General features: G+C 62.3%; 2 protein-coding genes across 2 annotated transcripts; one reads left to right on the forward strand and one right to left on the reverse strand.

Moving 5' to 3' along the window:
- Positions 1-2,205: 2,205 nt before the first annotated feature.
- On the forward strand, positions 2,206-5,347 carry DLX4 (distal-less homeobox 4). Its single transcript, XM_051640468.1, has 3 exons — positions 2,206-2,497; positions 3,725-3,918; positions 4,788-5,347. Exons 1-3 carry the CDS (start codon positions 2,206-2,208, stop codon positions 5,037-5,039), a joined length of 738 nt encoding a protein of 245 aa, XP_051496428.1. The 3' UTR covers positions 5,040-5,347.
- A 6,709-nt stretch (positions 5,348-12,056) lies between these two features.
- On the reverse strand, positions 12,057-15,190 carry DLX3 (distal-less homeobox 3). The gene is made up of 3 exons (XM_051640452.1): positions 14,872-15,190; positions 14,319-14,509; positions 12,057-12,398 (listed from the first exon to the last, which is right to left on the reverse strand). Exons 1-3 carry the CDS (start codon positions 15,188-15,190, stop codon positions 12,057-12,059), a joined length of 852 nt encoding a protein of 283 aa, XP_051496412.1.
- Positions 15,191-17,534: the final 2,344 nt, after the last annotated feature.

The following is a 17,534-nucleotide window of genomic DNA, read 5'->3' on the forward strand; positions in this document are numbered from 1 at the left end:
TCTCCTTCCCAGCCCCAGCATCTCCTTCCCAGCCCCAGCATCACCCTCCCAGCCCCAGCATCTCCTTCCCAGCCCCAGCATCTCCTTCCCAGCCCCAGCATCTCCCTCCCAGCCCCAGCACTGGGGCAAGGAGCACCGGAGGGAGCTCATCCCAACAAGCCAGTGCCCATCCCCAGAGCCAGTGAGAGCTGAGTCACTCAGTAAGGAAAGTGAGGAGCTGGGATCACAGCAGATCAGTGGAGCTTTCCTTGGATAATCAGAAGTGGCCACACTTCATCCTCAGTGTTGGCCAAGCTGGGCTCCCTGCAGATGCCTCAGCCAGCTCAGGCAGGATGGAGAACATCTGGATTTCTCCTTGGGCCTCTTTTTAATTTGCTGCTTTGCCCCCGTTCTTGCCTGGGTGTGGTTGGGGGGTTTTCTGCTTTGGCCCCTAGAGTTTGGTGGCCCAGGCAGAGGTGGCAGGACAGCTTCTCTCTGCACCCAAATTTAGGGTTCGTGTAGGGTTTTGAGCCCATGTTGTCCCCATGGACAGTCCCAGGGACACGCAGTGCTGGGATGGAAGGACATGGGGATCCCAGAGGCTGCACCCAGCAGTGAGGGGCTGGTCTGTGGGTCCAGCTGTGCTGGGAATGATCCCCGTGGAGTTGTGAGTGAAGGTTTAGGGAGGCTGGGCAGAGGGCAGGAGGCATCAGCTACAGAGGGTCGGAGGTGGGTGAGAGGAAGGGATGTGGTGTTGGGAGTCTGGGGCAGGACGTGGTCCCAGTGTGTCCCAGGGTTAGCCAGGAGCTTGGCTATTTATATCAGATCTTCTGGCCCCTGCTCCAAGTGACTCAGACCTGGCACGACGGCCAGATGGAAACTTGTTTTTGGAGATGCTCTAATGGGAGGGTGGGGATGGGGGACCCTCCCTGCCAGCCTCCCCGGCCGCCTGTCACCCCCTCACTCCCTTGGGGCTGCTCCTCCCGGGCAGCCCCCGTGCAGGGTGGCAGCCGAGACCTCGTGGCTGGTTCTCAGCTCAGCACAGGCCACTGTGTCACCCCAGTGTCCCCAAACCCATCGCCGTGATGCAGCCAAGGGCTGCACAGACCCCATCCAGGGCTCAGCATGAGCTCTGGGCGTGCAGGAGGTGCAAACCCTCCCCACCAGCACCAGCCAGGGCTCGGTCCGCCTGGTCCCGAGGGTGATAACCATACCCCCCACCCCCCCCCCCAAGCCCACTGAGGGGTTTTGCCCCGTTTTTTTTGCCCTGGCTGGCAGCAGGGGTGGAGGCTGTGGGGCTCCCCCGGGCCCCACGCACCCCGCCGGGGTCAGGGCTCCCCGGGGCGCTGGGAGGGAGCGGCCGGGCAGGTCGGTGCCTGCTGCCAGGAGCGGGGCCCCGCGGGGACCGGGTGCTGCCGGCGCCAGAGGAGGGGGGCTCCGTCTGCCAGGGTGGGTGGCTCTGGGGCTCCCATCCCCTTCCTCAGCACCCTGGGTGTCCTCCCCCAGCACCCGTGAGCAAGGAGGACTGGCTCGCGCGTGGGGTTCTCGGCTCCCGCGTGTCCGTGTCCCTCCTTCCCTCCCGTGTCCATCCTTTTCCCAGCGCTGGTGTGTCCCCCTGGTCCCCGCACACGTGAGCTGAGTGTGAGCGGCCTCAGCTCCTCCTTGCCCGGGGTCTGTCCCTTGGGTGCCCCTCCTCAAAGGGACACACCCCCCCGGGGACACGCACTTGAGGAGTCACTGTCCCACCCCTGTGTCCCCCATGGACGGGGCGGTTGTCCCTGAGAAGGGGTTACCCCTCCCCAACACAGTTAACCCGCAAAGGGGTCAGCCCCCCTCGGGAAGACTCAGCTAGGACTGAGGGTTGGGGGTGTCGGGGGGGTCTCCCCCACCCTGGGTGACCCCTGTGGGGCGGGGGGGTCACCGCTCCGGGTGAGGCACCGACGCGAAGGGGGAACCCCTGGGCCTGGGAGGGGAGGGGGGGCACATAGAGGGGACTGCCCCGGGGGGTGTGAGGGGGACAACCATGGGGGTGCCCCGGGGAGCGTGACGTCACGGGGGGCGTGTCCGGGCGGGGCGGGGAGGGCAGGGGATCCCCCGGGCGCGGGGCCGCGGTGCGGCAGCGCGGAGCCCATCGGGGGGGGGCTCGGGGGCTCGGAGCGGCACTGCGGGCTGCGGGGGCTGCGGGGGCTGCCCGGCCCGGCCCGGCCCTGCCCGGCCCGGCCCACCATGACCATGAGCTCGGTGGCCGAGAGCCTGCTGGGTCCCGACCCCTCCAAAGCCTCTTTCCTGGAACTCGGGCACCCTTCGCCGCCCCACTACTCCCTGCACGGCCTCCATCCTGCCGGCCACCCCCAGCACGACCCGTCGCCTTTCGCCTCCTACGGCCGGCCCGGACCCTACCCTTATCCCGGCGGTGCCCCCCCGGCCCCCCACGGCGGTCCCTACCTGCCCTACCCGCCCCCCGGCACCCAGCATCCCCCGGCCGGGCTGGCCCACGGCTCCAGGCTGCAGGACGCAGGTAAGGTGGGCGCGGGGTGCTCGGCGCTGCACACCCACCCCCGGGACCCCCTTCCAGCGGGGAGCGACGGGGAGTCATCGGGAAGCGCCGGGAAGGAGCCGTCGGAAGCGCGTTGAGGCTGCGCCGGCCCTTCGGGGCAGCGGCGATGCAGGGCTCGGCCCGGTGGGGTGGTCCCCGAGGGGACCCGCGGGGGCCGGGGGCGATGTCTCCCCCTCCCAGAGCTCCAGGACCCCCCGCCCCGAACCCCGTGAGGGTGGGCGGCTGCGGGAGTACAGGGAACACCGGGGATGGGGAGCATCAGAGTCCCGGCTGGCACCCATGCTGCCCCCCTGAAGCCCTCAACTGCCCCCATCCTGCCCCCCAAGACTTCTGGCTGCTCCATCCCACCCGCTGTGCCCACCTTGGCCGGGCTGACTTGACCTGCTCTGACCTCAGCTCCCTGCCCCATCACATCCCAGTTCCACCTTGTTTTCCCTAAAAATTCCACACAGAAAGCTGCAAACTGAGCCACCCCGGAGAGAAGCAGCCCCTGGGCTGCCCCACTGAGGGGTCCCGAGCCCGACTGAGCCCCCAGGGCCCTGTCAGCCCCTTGTCAGCTCCGGGGAGCCGTGGCGGTGGCCAGAGTGGACTGTTTATGTGGGGTGTTCATGGGTGCTGAGACAAGCTCACCCACATCAGCCTGGTGCTGCTGAGTCAGGGACCACCTTGTTCCCACCGCCTCTCTGAGCCCTGGTGGGTTTCTGCCACGTGGCCCAAGAAGGACCCAGGGATGCTCCAAGGAGTAGGAGGAGGTGGTCCAGGCTGGGGGTTCAGACCTCACAGTGAGGGGCTGCACCCCAGGGAGCAGAGTGCCCATAGCAAGGGCCCCCAGGGTGGGGGACCATCCTGCTGCCCCCTCCATCACCTCGGGGGGCCCTGCTTGCCCCCCCACGGGGTGCAGGGCAGCAGGGCCTGTGGCCTGTGCAGGGATATTTAATAGATAATCCCATCCCTCCCTTCCTCCTCCTGTTCCCCCTGTGCTTTACCTGGGGCTTGAACAAACCAACACACCAAACCAGGTCTCCCTCCTCCTTATTCCCCCTCCCCTCCAAATGTAACCTCCAAAAAGCAAAACTCAGGGCACGAGTGGGACCGTTTGGGGGGGGGTTTCGGGGCTTTTTTTTTTTTTTTTTTTTTTAAACTCCCAGCGTGTTGGTTTAACTCTCTGCTCCTCTCCCACCCCCAAAGAGCACGAGAAGCCCCCGGTCATCTCCAACGGGGAGCTGCGCATCAACGGGAAGGGGAAGAAGCTGCGGAAGCCCCGGACCATCTACTCCAGCCTCCAGCTCCAGGCGCTCAACCAGCGCTTCCAGCAGACCCAGTACCTGGCGCTGCCGGAACGCGCTGAACTGGCGGCCCAACTGGGACTCACCCAGACCCAGGTACAGCCCCTCCGGGGGGCGATCACCACCCTGAGATGTGGGGGGAGGATGTGGAGGTGTGTGTCGGGGGGGGAGGGGGGGACTCATGCCCATCGCTGCTGGCTGGAGTGACTCCGGATTGAGGTTGCATCACGATGCCGGGGTGCAGCTGGCGGGGCGCCGAGGCGCGGCGGGGGAGCTGGCGCCGGTGGGGCCCCGGGGCTCGGGTTTGGGGCGCCCCTGCTCGTACCTCCCAGCGGCACCGGGACTTTCCCAGCCCCGCAGCCTGGCTGCCGGCCCGGCCGTGCCCGGCGCTGGGCGAGTGGGTTTTTGAAGGCGATGGGGATAGACAGGCAGGCGGCAGCGGTGCAGCCCCGGAGCCAGGGGCGAAGCGAGCTCATAAAGCCGGGGAAGAAGAGGCAAGTGGGAACCTGTCGGCAGCGCGGGGGGGACCGCGGGAAGGAATGAACGGGGCCACCACCCCAGCGCGCCCGGCCCCACCGCGCCGCACCCCGGCCCGGCACCCGGCTGGGCTGGTGGGGCCCGAGCCGGAGGGTGGGGGGACGTGGGGACACGTGGGGATGTGCAGGGATGGGGACTCTGGGTTGGTCTCAGTTTCTCAGACTCTGGGCTCCCTGTGCCTCTTCCCACAGTCTCCTCCAACTGCCTTGAGTGGAGTCTCTGGTGGCTTGTGAAGGGGTTGGGGCTCAGATCCTGGCTTATGTCACGGAGTCCCCCCAACTGAGATGGCAGCACCCCCGGGAAGGAGCAGGTGCAGATGTGGGGAGACAGGGATCCTGAGAGGGTCTGGGATTATTGCTGCTGGGGGTTTGGGGGGGGGCATTGGCCGCAGACCTGGTCCTCCTCACTGACTCCTCCTTCTCCCACAGGTCAAGATCTGGTTCCAGAACAAACGCTCCAAGTACAAGAAGATCATGAAGCAGGGCTCGAGTGTGACCGACGGGGAGCTCCTCCACACTGCCACCTCCCTCTCCCCCTGCTCCCCCAACGTCCCCCCAGTCTGGGACATCTCCACACCAGGCAAAGGGGGCCCCCTGGCCCCCAGCAGCTACATCAACAGCTTCGGAGCCTGGTACCAGCCTCATCCACAGGACACCATCCCCCGGGCCCCCATGATGTGATGCTGCCAAATCTCCAACACCCACCAGGTCTGGGAGGGGCGACGAGGGGGGGGATGCTCTGCCACCGCCCCCCCCAAGGGATTGGGGAGCCCAGATAAGCCCTGGGGGACCCCAAGGAATGGAGGAGGAGGAAAAGGAGGAGAAAGGCGACCATGGTCTGCAGGAACCTGTGGGTCTCCTGCTCCATCGTGGTCTGAAGTGAGACAATTCTGGCACAACGCCCTGGTGTGCCCATTCCAGTGGGACAGGACTCAGCCTCCAGCCACAGCCCCGGGTCCCTCTGTTCATGGGCACTGGGCAGGGGGAGCCCTGAGAGGAGCTGGGGGGTCCCCAGACCCCCCTAGTCTGGCTTTATTTATAAGTACCCTCTGTTATTGTATGTGCCAGCCCCCCCCCCCCCCCTTTATAAATAGGCTGTACACTTGTAAAGACTGCTCCTCCATACCTGCTGCTCCCTTTGGGGGGATCTGTCCCCAGTTTGGGGGACACTTCAGTCCTGAGTCCTTGGAGGCTCCCGTCTTCAAAAGCTCCTGGTAAAACAGCCCTGTGGGGATGGGGGACTGGAAGAGGGGGCTGTGTGGTGTGTTTCCCCCCCCCTCCCAAAACAAGACCCTGCTGCTGTTTTCAGACGTGATCGCTCCCCAAAATGGAGCCACAATTACAGTAATTGTGGGCCCAGGCCCCTCGGTGAGGGGCTTCTCACCTGCTCGGGGTAATTATGGGTAATTTGGAGCTGTTGAAGATGTCTCCCTTAATAGGGGTGGGAGAGGGAGGGCGGGGGGGCACGGGGCAGGCTGGGGACCCTGGGGCTGGCCAAGCCTGGGTTACTGCCCTGCTCCCCCTGGCAGCCCCTGGGAATCCCTGACCCTGGGAGCCAGGCTGCTCTGGGGTGATTTTTCCACTGTGGGTTTGACAGTGGGTAACCTCCCCCTTGGTGCTTTTGAGAGACCAGAACCCAGCCAGAAAATACATCTCTGTTATTTCCCACTTCTCCCAATCCCACTCCGTGTTTGTCACCCGGGTCCCGTGGCAGCTGCAGGGCTGGATGTGACCCCCTCCCCACCCTGCTCACAGGGTTTGATGCCTGTGTCAAGAGGTTTGGGGTGGTGGTGGGGACCCTGCTGGGACACAGGGTGGTTGTCCCTGGCTGTGCCCTGCGATGTCACAGCGATGGCACATGGAGCATGTGGAGCTCATGGGTTGGCTTGACAGCCCTGGGGACACGGTGGCTGGGAAGAATTGCAGTGAGGGGGCAAGATGGTGATGCGTGGGGCTCCTTGCATGAGTGGATGGTGACCTCGAGTGGGCACAAGTCCAGTAGAAGCAGGGGTCCATGCAAGGCAGGGCTGGCTTGATTTTCCCCGAGCGATGGAGCCCGTCCTCCCCAGCCAGGCTTCAGGGAGCTGGATGGATTTGCTTCGCACTGCAGAGGAGGGAAGGAGAATTTCTCAGCCAGAGCTTGGGAAAAACTCACTCCCGTGGGTTGGATTTACCCTGGGCAGGGGCTTTTGGGCTGGAAGGGGTGGCTTTCCTCCAGGAATCACTCCCTGGCCACGGGAAGGGGCTGCACCATGGTGTGGTCTTAGCTACAAAGGGCTCCTGGATGGCTCAGGGTGCTGCCGTCGAGGAGCCGGGTGCGGAGCATCGTCCCAGCCCTGTGGGATGTGGGGTGACCCCCTGCAGAGCCAGCGGTGGCCTCGGGGCGGGGTGGGGGGACGGGACACGGACAGCTTGGCAGCCTGGTGAGCTGGAAGGGGAGGGCCGGGAGGGCCAGGGGTGGCAGGAGGCAGAGGCCGTGGCTCCTGCTCGGCTTTCCCGACGGATGTGCTGCCAAGGACCTGCAGCCAGGGCCGCTCGCAGGTCCCGTCTTGCAGCGGGAGGGAGGCAGCACCCCCGGCTCCCGGAGCCCGCCCGCCCGGTGCTCGCGGTGCGGCGGGGACAGCGACTGGCGCCTGGACCCCCCCGGGGGGGGGAATCGCCTTTCCCCGCGGCTCCCCCCTGCACCCAGACACCACCGACCCCTCCTGTCCTGGTGTGTGGGAGCTGATGGCGATTAGGGCACCCTTGGGTGCAGGGGAATTCCTGCTCCAGCCCATCTCTGGGGCACCCAGAGCCTGGACCCCACTGCTACCTGTGTTGGGTCCTGCTGGGAATGCTCCTGGGGGATGGGGATGGGAACAGGGTCCTGGCCCCCCCCAAGGAGGAGTTTGGGGGCTGTTCTGCCCTTTCCTCCCCAGCCAAACCCAATGGTCACCCTGCTTTCCACTGCACTCCAGGAGAGGGTCAGCGTGGCCCCCATGGCTGCAGCTGGTCTTGCCTCCTCCACCAGCCAAAAATGTCCCCAACTGGGGACACTCAGGAAAGGCCAAGAGCCCCCAGCCCACCCTGCTGTGGTCACTGGGAATAACCTCACTGGGGGACAGGGACATCCCTGGGCTTGCTCAGGTCCCTCTTCCCACACAGATTGGAAAGCCAACCAGCCCCTTCCAGTTCCCAAGATGAGTCTGGGCAGGGGGGGGGTGGGGGGGGGGTGGAAATTTGTGTCCCCTTCCTGTCCCCAGCCCAGACAGGCTGGTGGTACATGGACCAGTGTGGACCCAAGGAGAGGTTTCTCTCCTATTTTCCAGAGCCAACAAAGGTGCCAGAGCCCCGGCTGGTGACAATGCCACGGTGCCTGGTGTCACCCCCGGGCTCCAGCTGCTACATGCTGGGTTAGCCAAGAGCTGGGGAGGGGACAGAGCCCTGGTGGGGGCCAGGCTGGGGGTGGCAGCTGCCCCCACACTTTGTGCTGGCAGCAAAGTGACGCAAGCGGCTGGAAACGCGTGTCGCAACGGGGCAGGAAATGTGTGGGGGGAGGACGGGACACCAGGCCCTGCTGCCCCACAGCTGGGACCCACAAGGGCTGGAAACCACATCTGAGGCCTTGTCTTGCCCGTAGCCGCTGGCAAAATCCCCTCCAATGGGATTGAAGTCCCCAGCATCCCCATCCTGGTGCCATTCGGTGCCGCTCCACGTGCCCGGTGAAGGGATAACTGGGATAACTGGGATAACGGAGGATGGTCGTTGTATTCCTGTGCCAGGGCTGGGTGAGGGATGCTGGGAGGAGTGGGGTGGTGCCCCAACCCCTGAGGGGGTCCTGCAGGAGGGCTGGGCTTGTGCTTAGGGAGGGTTTTCTCTGTCCTGCAGCCCCTTTTGGGGAGCTCTGGGGGTCTTGGCCACCTGTGGGCTGGAAGAGCAGCAGGCAATGCTGGTGGTGGACCCCCAGCTGGACCATTAGAGATAGGGCTGAGTGAGGAGGAACCGGGGAGGGGAGGCAGCTGAGGGGCCCTGCCCTACTCTGCAGCAACTCACCTGGGGGGGCACCGAGGGCTCCTGCACCCACCGTGGCTCCCAGCACCCAGCCCATGGGCTGAGGATGCTGCCACCCACAGGGAGCCCCAGCCCCATGTGGGGGCCATACTCTAAGGCCAGGACAGAGGAGTGGGACAGGAGGGCTGGGGGGGGGGGGGAGTTTCATCTTCCCCAGTGCCCCTCCCTGGGGTGTCAGGGCTGCCAGGAGGGGCCTGGCCCACAGGATCAGTGCCTGTCCCCGGGCACCGATGCACCCAGCGTTTATATAATCCACAGATATGTAATCTGCTGCCTTTTCTTTTTTTTTCTTTCTTTTTTTTTTTTTTTTTGGTCTTTTCTCTCCCCCCCACCCCCTGCTAAATTCAAAAAACTAAAATAAAAGTGACAGCCCAGCCCAGCCCAGCTCTGGCCTCTCTCTCGGTTCCTCCCCTCCCCGCCTGCCGCCTCCTCGCGCTCCCTGGCAGCTTTCCCCTAATAACCCCCGTGTCTCCAGCGTGTCTGCCCGCCTGCTGGCTCCAGGATGGTTCAGCACGGAGCCTCCAACCCCATCCCCAACCTCAACCAACTTCATCCCCTCCCCAGCCAACTCCAGCCCCTCCCCAACCAAACCCCAAGCCCATCCCCGTCGCTGACCGACCCCATCCCGTTCCCAACCAACCCCAAGCTCATCCCCAACCAACCCCAAGCCCATCCCCATCACCAACTGACCCCATCCCATTCCCAATCAATCCCAACTCTGTCCCCAACCAACCCCAAGCCCATCCCCAACCCCAACCAACTCCATCCCATTCCCAATCAATCCCAACCCTGTCCCCAACCAACCCCAAGCCCATCCCCATCACCGACTGACCCCATCCCCAAGCCCAACCAACCCCAAGACCATCCCCATCACCAACTCACCCCATCCCCAAGCCCAGCCAACCCCAAGCCCAACCAGCCCCAAGCCCATCCCCATCACCATCTGACCTCATCCCCAACCCCAACCAACTCCATCCCATCCCCAACCAACCCCAATTCCAATGCCAACCAACCCAACCCCTACCCCATCTCCCACCAACTCCATCCCCAACCAACCCCAACTCCATCTCCATCCTCATGTCCCAGCACACGGGGGGGGCTACCAGCACCCTTTAATTATTTGCAACTGGGCCAGTCATGCAGGCACCATATGGGGATGGCAAATGGTGACACAATGGGGACAAGGGATGGGGTTGGGGACTCAGCAGGTGCAGCTCGTGGTGGGGATTTTGGGGAAACTCTCAAGTGAGAGGCTGGCCCTGAGTGGACTTGACTGTGGGAAGGGGGGATGTGGGGACACCTCTGGGGACACTGAGGGCTGGGTGTGTCCTGCCTGTGGCACACCCCAGAGCTGAGGGTGTCCCCAGACAGTGCAGAGGGACCATTGCCAGGGCCACCCACCCCAGGGTTGTGTTGGGAGCAATGGGGGGAATGGAGGTTCCCTTCCATGGCCGTTTGGGATGTGATGCCAAGGACCCGGGGCAGCTCCCCTGTCCCCAGGTGGATCAGTGGGGACAGCACCAGGATGGCAGCTGGAGCTTCAGCCCCCACACCCGTTGCTGGGGACAGCAGGGCAGGGGGACCAGTGGGGTTCAACCCCAGGGACTGTTCCCATCACCATCCCAAGACCCCATGTCAGGGGAGGGGGGGGTCTTTGGGTCACTCAAGCCCCCCCAGCCTGTAACACCACTGGGAATGGTGCTGTCTCCAGGGGGTGGTGTTGGTCCCATGGGGTTGGGGCCATGGTGGGGGTCCTGTCCCCACCAGCCCTCACTCACAACATGTCCCCAAAGGGGACATCGGGATAGGCTGCACGCCCCCAGTTTGTACAGCTGGGAGCCTACTGGTTCCCAGTAAGAGGAGCGGGAGGGAAGCAGCAGGACTGCAGGGGTGCAGAGGAGACTCAGCAAACCAGGGATAGAATTCCCACCTCCCCCAATTCCCTCTCGAGGTGGGGGGGGGGGCACAGTGGGACGTGGGGTGACCCTGTGCCCATCACCCACTGCCACCCCCAGTCCCCAAAAAAAACCCAAAACAGGGCGCAGGGAACTTAACCCTGCATTTCCCAACCTGGAAAACTCCTGAGCTCCCCCCCTGCTCCCCCAAAACCTCCCCCCCCAAAAAAAAAAACGGGGTTTGGAGCCTTCACATTCCAGGCACTTTTATTAACCTCCACAAATCACCTTTTGCTCACTGGGAAACCAACAGGACGAAGCCCCCACCCTTCGAGGGGGCTCCCATCAACCACTTTTGTTTTGTTTTGTTATGTTTTGTTTTGGTTTTTTTTTGGGGGGGGGAAGTTTCCTTAAAAAAAAAAACCCCAACAAACTAACAAAAACCAGAGTGAAACCAGTTTGGTTTGGATCAACTTTATACAAACAAACCTTATGTACACTCTCTTCCCCCCCCCACCCCTACCCCCCCCCCCCAATCCACCCCTATTTATATAAGGCAACATAAATAAGATCCTCAGGACTGTACAACACATATGAACACGTCTTCAAACTGCACTCTTTTTTTTTCTGCTTTTTAAAAAAATAGCATCATTTTCTTAAAAAATAGGAAGGAGGTTCTGGGTTGTTTGCTTTGTTTTGTGGTTTGTTGTTGGGTTTGTGTTGTTTTTTTTTTTTTCTCCCCCTTTTCTTTCAAACCTGTTGTTGATTTGTTTCAAGAAGAAACAGGCTTTGCCCTCAGCTGGACTGGAAGATGGAGGCACTGTTAGAAAACACATCAGCACGATTGGTTTTTCTCTTTAAAAAATAACTTAAGCCATTTCTGAACAGTTTAAATATTAAAATATGATTCTTTTTTTTTCTCCCCCTCTCACACACAGAGATTTGATGTCTTTTTAAATAACCCCCTTTTGGTTTTGTCTCGAGCATCGTCCCGGGTGATTCCCGTGAAGCTGCGCCCGGGAGCTGGGTTGGGAGTCTCAGTTTGTTCCCGTGGGTTGTCCCCAGTTTGCTCCAGTGGGGGTGTCCCAGTTTGTTCCAGTGGGGTGTCCCAGTTTGCTCCAGCGGGTTGTCCCAGACACCTGGTTCCTGGCTTTTGGGGTGCCACGCTGGCAAAGAGCACCCGGCTCCTTCGGCATCGCCACCCACCCGCTGTGACACCGTGTCCTTGTTCCCACTGGATCCATCCCTAGTGGGATGTGGGTGCTCCAGGTGCCCCTCCTGGGTGCCCACCTATGCTTGGGGTGGGGGCTGCATAGTTGGGCAGCCCCCCCTAAGGCGGAGGTGGCCCCAAGAAGCAAAGCTCCAGCAAAGGAGCCCCCCGAAGTGGGACGTGGCTCCTCGGGGGCTGGTTTTTTTTATTGGGGGGTTGATGGAAAAAAAAGAAAAAAATAAGATTAAAATTCTACGAAGAATTCACCACTTTTTTTTCCCTCGCCTGGGCTGGGAGCTAACGAGTTTAACCCTTTGCAGTCCTCTTGTTCCTGAGATGAGCTGGGAGAGGATAGGATATATAAGTGTATATCTAGGGGTGGGTCTACATGGGTGTCCTTGGTGTTGTTTTTTTTTAAAAAAAAAGAGGAAAAAAAGGAAAAAAAAAAAAAGAAAGAAGAAAAAACCAAAAAGTAGGGGGAAAAAAAAAAAGAGGCAAAGAAATTCTGCCACTGTCTCTGGTTCCTTTTCTGGCTCCGGGCTGTTAATAGACGGCGCCGGGGTTGGGGGGCGGCCCCGGGGAGGTGTGATGCATCGTGGTGGCCGGTGGTGGTTGGTGGGGTCCGTGGGGTCCGCTGAGGGGCTGGGGGTGATACCAGGGGTTGTGCTCCTCCAAAAATCCGGGGGAAGAATTGTAGGGAAGTGGCTGCGGGAGCGGGGTCCGGCCCGGCGTGCTGCCGTGAGAGTTACTGTCCCAGACGGCCGGGGAAGGGGGGGAATTGCAAGCCATGGAGTCGCTGTTGTTGGGACTGTGCTCCAGAGGGACCTCGCCGTTCTTGTAGAGCTTCTTGAACTTGGAGCGGCGGTTCTGGAACCAGATCTTCACCTGGAAGGGAGGGAGAGGGGTCAGTTCAACCTGCCAGCCAGCCGGTTGAACAGGGCGCTCCGGGGTCGTGGGGAGGGGAGTGGGATGGGGGTGAGATGGGGACAGGGGGAAGGCACCTGGGCTATGGGTGTCGTGGGGACTCCAGACACAGGAGGCAATGTGGGAAGGGCCGTGGGACACGGGTGTCACGGGGACCTCAGGCACAAAATGTAGTGTGGGGGGGGATACGGGTGTCACAGGGACCCCAGACACATGTGGGAAGGAACAAGGGCCACGGGTGTTATGGAGACCCCAGACACATGACACAATGATACACGGGTGTCAGAGGGACCCCAGACCCGCAATATCATGTGGGAAGAAGCAAGGGACACGGGTGTCACAGGGACCCCAGACACACGGTGCCATGTGGGGAGGGACCAGGGTGTCCCAGGCACCCAGGATGTGTCCCAGGGAACCTGGACACACCATGTGTGGTGGGAGGACACCACGACACGGGTGTCGCGGGGACCCCGGACACACTGTGCGTAGCGAGAAGCCCCCATGGGGGACACAGGGGTCCTGGGGCAGCCTGTCACACCGTGTCTCACACCCGGCGTCGGGAGCGTCCCCAGTGCTGGGCGAGGCGGCTGCGCTGGACGCCCTTGGCCCCCAGGGTAGGGGCGGGGGATGGGGTGGGTGGGGGGGTGCGGCGGTTGTCACCCAAACAGGATGTCCCTCTGGGAGCGGGTGACGCGCTCCGTCAGCCCTTTGCCGAGTGTCTCCCGATTGCTTCATCGCCCAAGGGAGGAGGAGGAGGAGGAGGAAGGCCGGGCGCTGGGGAGCGCCGCGCCAAGGGCGGCACAAGGGCGCCGGGGCTGGGGGGTGCGGGGGTGTCGGGAGTCTGTGGTGACACTGGTGACAACCTGCTCGCCCTCACGCCGAACAGATCGACGGGGACACTTTGTCCCCGCCGCGGGCAGAAAATCTCCAAAGGCAGAAAAAAAAAAAAAAAAAAAAAAAAAAAAAAGGTTTAGCCCCAAAATCTTGGGTGCTGCGTGGGGAGGGGCCCATCGCGCCCGTCCCTGCTCTGCCAGCCCGGCATAAATTGTCCCCCAGAAAACAAGGTCCCTAGGGAGGGATGTGGCTCCTGTCCTGTCCCCAAATCTCTTCTCTCTGTCTGGACCAAGGGGGATGGGAAAACCAGAGCACTGGGAGGACGGACCCAAGGAAAGCCCCAAAAAGAGTGGATTGGGGGAGCAGGGTCGGGTCTGCTGGATCCCGTGCTCCAGCTGACCTCGGGGCTGGGACCTGCTGCCAGGATGGGGTGTCCCGAGCACCCTGTTCCCAGCGTCCCATCCTGAGCACCCCGTCCTGAGCGTCCTGTCCCCAGCACTCTGTCCTGAGCACCCCGTCCCCAGCGTCCCATCCCGCCGGGGATTTGCCGCCCCGCATTCCCAGGAGCCTGGGTGCCTTGCTGACCCAGAACCATCTCCGGCACCGGGGCAGGATTCGGCCCCAGCCCCTGCCGGGTGCCTGGGCAGAGGTCTGGGACGGGGCTGGATCCAGCGGGAGGGGAACAACCCCCAGAGCAGGGAAGCAGGGCACTGGAGGCTCCGTTCCCTCTCCCTGCTCCTTCCCTCCTCTCCGCCTTTTCCTCGGCAGCGCAATGTGCTCCACACGGGGAAATCTGGCGGCAGGGACCCCTGCGCCCTCGACAAAGTGAAGAGCATCCCCACCCGGGACCCTCGGACCCCTCCTGGCTCCCACCACTCAGCTGCAAAGTGACCCCTCTCCCCAACCCCCCGCACAACCGCTCCAGGTTTTCCAAGGCGGGGAGCGGGGGGGGGGGGGCAGCTCCAGCTCCCTGCTCCTGCCTATCCCTCCTGCCTGGTGGCTGGGAATTGGGGTGGTGGGGGTGCCGGGGGTGGGCTCAGCCCTTACCTGGGTCTGGGTGAGCCCCAGCTGGGCAGCCAGCTCGGCCCGTTCGGGCAGTGCCAGGTACTGGGCTTTCTGGAAGCGGCGCTGCAGGGCGGCCAGTTGGTAGCTGGAGTAGATGGTCCGGGGCTTGCGGATCTTCTTGGGTTTCCCGTTGACCATCCGAACCTCCGGCTCCGGCTCCTCCTTCACCGACACTGGGCGAAGAGTGCAGGTGTGAGGTTGGTGACAAGGGGGTCCCAGTGCTGACACTTCCCCGAACCAGCTCAGGGTCATCCTGCTCTGTATGCTGGCACTGTCCCGTCACCCGCGGCATTCCCCCCTGGATGGCTCCATCCTGCCGCATCCCCCCCAGCAGCACCGGGAATACCGGAGGGGGCTGAGACCTGCTCCAACATCCCCCTCATCCTCCAGTGGGGACAACACCACCTTCCCCAGTCCCGCAGCCACCCCGTCCCCAACTCGGGGACACTTAGAGGAGTGTAACTTCACAAAGCTCCCTCCTCAGTCCCAAGGGAGCAGCGGGATGGATCCGACCCCTCTTTCCCAAGCATCCTACCTGCTTCCTGGGCTGGGAGCTGCTGGTCCCTGAAGTGGCTGTACTGGCGGTAGGAAGGGCTGTAGGAATAGTCGGACTTGGGCGAGTAGGTGCCGGCGGCGCCGATGCCATTGAGGTTAAACTGGTGGTAGGGGTAGTGGCTCACGGGCTGGCTGTAGGACTGGCCCGGGTAGTAGTCATGCTGGCTGGTGTAGTAGCCCAGATCGGTGACAGAGGACTCCGGTAAGGTGGGAGAGTCCTTGGAGGCAGCATGGCAGCTCAGCGAGCTCGAGAGGTCGGTGAGGATGCTGGTGAGCTTCTTATCGAACGAGCCGCTCATCGCTGGACCTGGGGTTGGGGGGGGGGGGGGGGGTAAGGGGGGTGGAGCTGCCCACCTGGCTGGGGACCCCCCAACCCGGCGGCTCCGGCGTCCCGAGCGGCAGGCCCGGCGTGTCCCGAGCCGGCTCCTCCGCACCCGGCGCTTCCGAGGAGCAACCAGAGACTGTGCCCAAACCTCCAGCCCCGGCCGCCTGCTTAAAGCCTTTAATTAGGGAGCAGGGCAGGGTGGGTGCGCATTCCGATTGGCTCCAGAAATATTGCCTGGGAGGCAAAACAGGCTCCTGCCTCCTCTGTGTGTGTGTTTTTTTCTTCTCTCTCTCTCTTTTTTTTTTTTTTTCCTTCCCCCTTCCCTTCTTTCCCTCTCTCAAGAAACAACAAAGAGTGGGTGAAGGAGGGAGAAGGAATAAATAAAGATCGCAGGCTCCTGTCTGAAGGAGCTGGAGGGGAGGAAGGGGCCGGCAGGGCCCCTGGGGACACTCTGCTATTCCGGGGGTGTTGGTGCCCCCTCCCCTTCCCCAGGACTCTTGGCGCTAAGGGGGGATTTAGAAGGGGAGCGGGGGGGGGGCGGGGGGAGGGGGTGTCTGCTGGGGGTGTGGGGGAATAGGATGGATCCACACTTGGGACTAGGGGGTATTGGGGTATGTTTTAGACCCCTCCCCACCTTCTCCCAGTAGTTGCCAGTATCTCCCAGTTAAACACCATCCCCACGGCAGAGGCCTCCCCTGCCTCACGGAGCAGGGGGACCCTCACATACCCCAAAACTTGCCATCCTCCACCCGCCTTCTGGGGACCTCGGGCAAGTGACAAGTCCTGATTCTGGGGACACCCCCCCACACACTTCCCCGGGACTCTGTGCTGCTCTCGCACCCCCATGCAGGGCCCTGACCCCTCCACCACCCTAAGAGCCCACAGCAACGTCTCCCAGTCCAGGACCCCAAACCAGCCCCTGCCACCCCCGACCACTTGCAGGGCTGTCCCCGACCACCCCCCATCCAACACCAGGAATGGGGAGGGGGGCCCTTTGGGAGGGGGATTTTTATTTTGGGGGGGTGTCGCTGTCCATACTGGCAGGTCCTCACACCTGAGAGGGGCTGGGGGCGGATTCTTAAGCCTGGTGGGGACTTTTCCCCTCCTGTTCCCCTGTGTTCCCCCCCCCCCCCACCGCCCCCCCCGAGATTGTCCCCTCGTCCCCCCCAAGCGCAGCGCGGTGCAATGGCGCTACCTGGCGGCTGCAGCGGGAACTGCGCCCCCCAGGGAACCGCGGGTTCGAGTCCCGGCTCTGCCGGCACCGCCGGGGCCGCGGTAAAGTAGGAAAATAGTGTAAAATGTGACCAGAATGGAAACAGAAGGAAATAAATGGGGATGGGGATGGGGATGGGGATGGGGATGGGGATAGGAATAGGAGTGGGAATGGGAATAGGAGTTATGAATAGGAATTAGAATTAGGAAAAGGAAAGCGAATAGGAGAAATAGAAATACAAATTAGAGATAGAATTATAGAATAGGAATAGGAAGCATAAGAGAAATAGAGGTAAGAAACAGAATTATCACAACTAGGATTAGGAATAGGAAAAGGAATAGGAGAAATAGAAAACAGAATTAGAACAGTAAAAATGATATAAATAGAAATAACAGGAATAAAAATAAATAGAAGTCGAGATCAGCTCCAGGGGGAAGCAGGACCAGGCAGGAGGAGGAAGTGTGACCCAGGAGCTGTGTGTGTCTCACCTCCCCACATGGGAAATGTAATTTGAGATTTGAGGCATTCATTCAGAGGGGACAGAACTGTCTGGGACAAGCCCAGCCCTGCTGCCTGTCCTGCTCGGAGCTCCACGGGGGCCTCCCTGGGGAGGTTTCCCAAGCTCCCGGAGGAGCCGCTGGGACATCCCCGGGTCCCCGGCCTGGCTGTCCCTCCAGCCGGACTGTCACCAGGGCCGGTTCCTTTTGGGAGAGGGTTTTTCCAGCAGGAAAAGCCGGTTGGAGAGCTGGAGGCCGGGGAAGGTGGCTGGGGAACGGGGTGCAAACAGGGAGCAGGTCTGTACAGTCCTGAACCAGTTTGGGACTGGGAGGCACTGGTGCCGGAGGCTTCTCGGCCAGGCTGGCGCTTGCTGAAGCCCCAAAAAACCCGGGGGGGAGGAGGAGGGAGTCCATGGCGGGGGTGGGGAGGGTTCCGAGAGGAGAGAAGTGTCCAGTTTGAGTGAACTGGGACAGCGGGGGTGACAGAAGTCACTGTACTGGGGCCCAAGGGCGGGGGGTCTCTGTGGGTGGGTGGCAGAGCTGACCACAGGGACCACCCAGCACATACCCCGCCCTCTCTGCCCCCCACGGGAGGGCCCCCCCTCCTT

The sequence above is a fragment of the Apus apus genome, chromosome 25, assembly GCF_020740795.1.
Source record: "Apus apus isolate bApuApu2 chromosome 25, bApuApu2.pri.cur, whole genome shotgun sequence".
NCBI classification, from domain to species: domain Eukaryota; kingdom Metazoa; phylum Chordata; class Aves; order Apodiformes; family Apodidae; genus Apus; species Apus apus.

Bases quoted from the DNA above. Each gene is read 5' to 3' on its own strand.
- DLX3 (XM_051640452.1), bottom strand. From the start codon at position 15,190: ATGAGCGGCTCGTTCGATAAGAAGCTCACCAGCATCCTCACCGACCTC. The intron at 14,510-14,871 runs GTAGGATGCTTG...CTCTTCGCCCAG, and splicing joins GCTCCCAGCCCAGGAAGCAG to TGTCGGTGAAGGAGGAGCCG. The intron at 12,399-14,318 runs GTAAGGGCTGAG...CCTCCCTTCCAG, and splicing joins TGGGGCTCACCCAGACCCAG to GTGAAGATCTGGTTCCAGAA.
- DLX4 (XM_051640468.1), top strand. From the start codon at position 2,206: ATGACCATGAGCTCGGTGGCCGAGAGCCTGCTGGGTCCCGACCCCTCC. The intron at 2,498-3,724 runs GTAAGGTGGGCG...CCACCCCCAAAG, and splicing joins CTCCAGGCTGCAGGACGCAG to AGCACGAGAAGCCCCCGGTC. The intron at 3,919-4,787 runs GTACAGCCCCTC...CTTCTCCCACAG, and splicing joins TGGGACTCACCCAGACCCAG to GTCAAGATCTGGTTCCAGAA.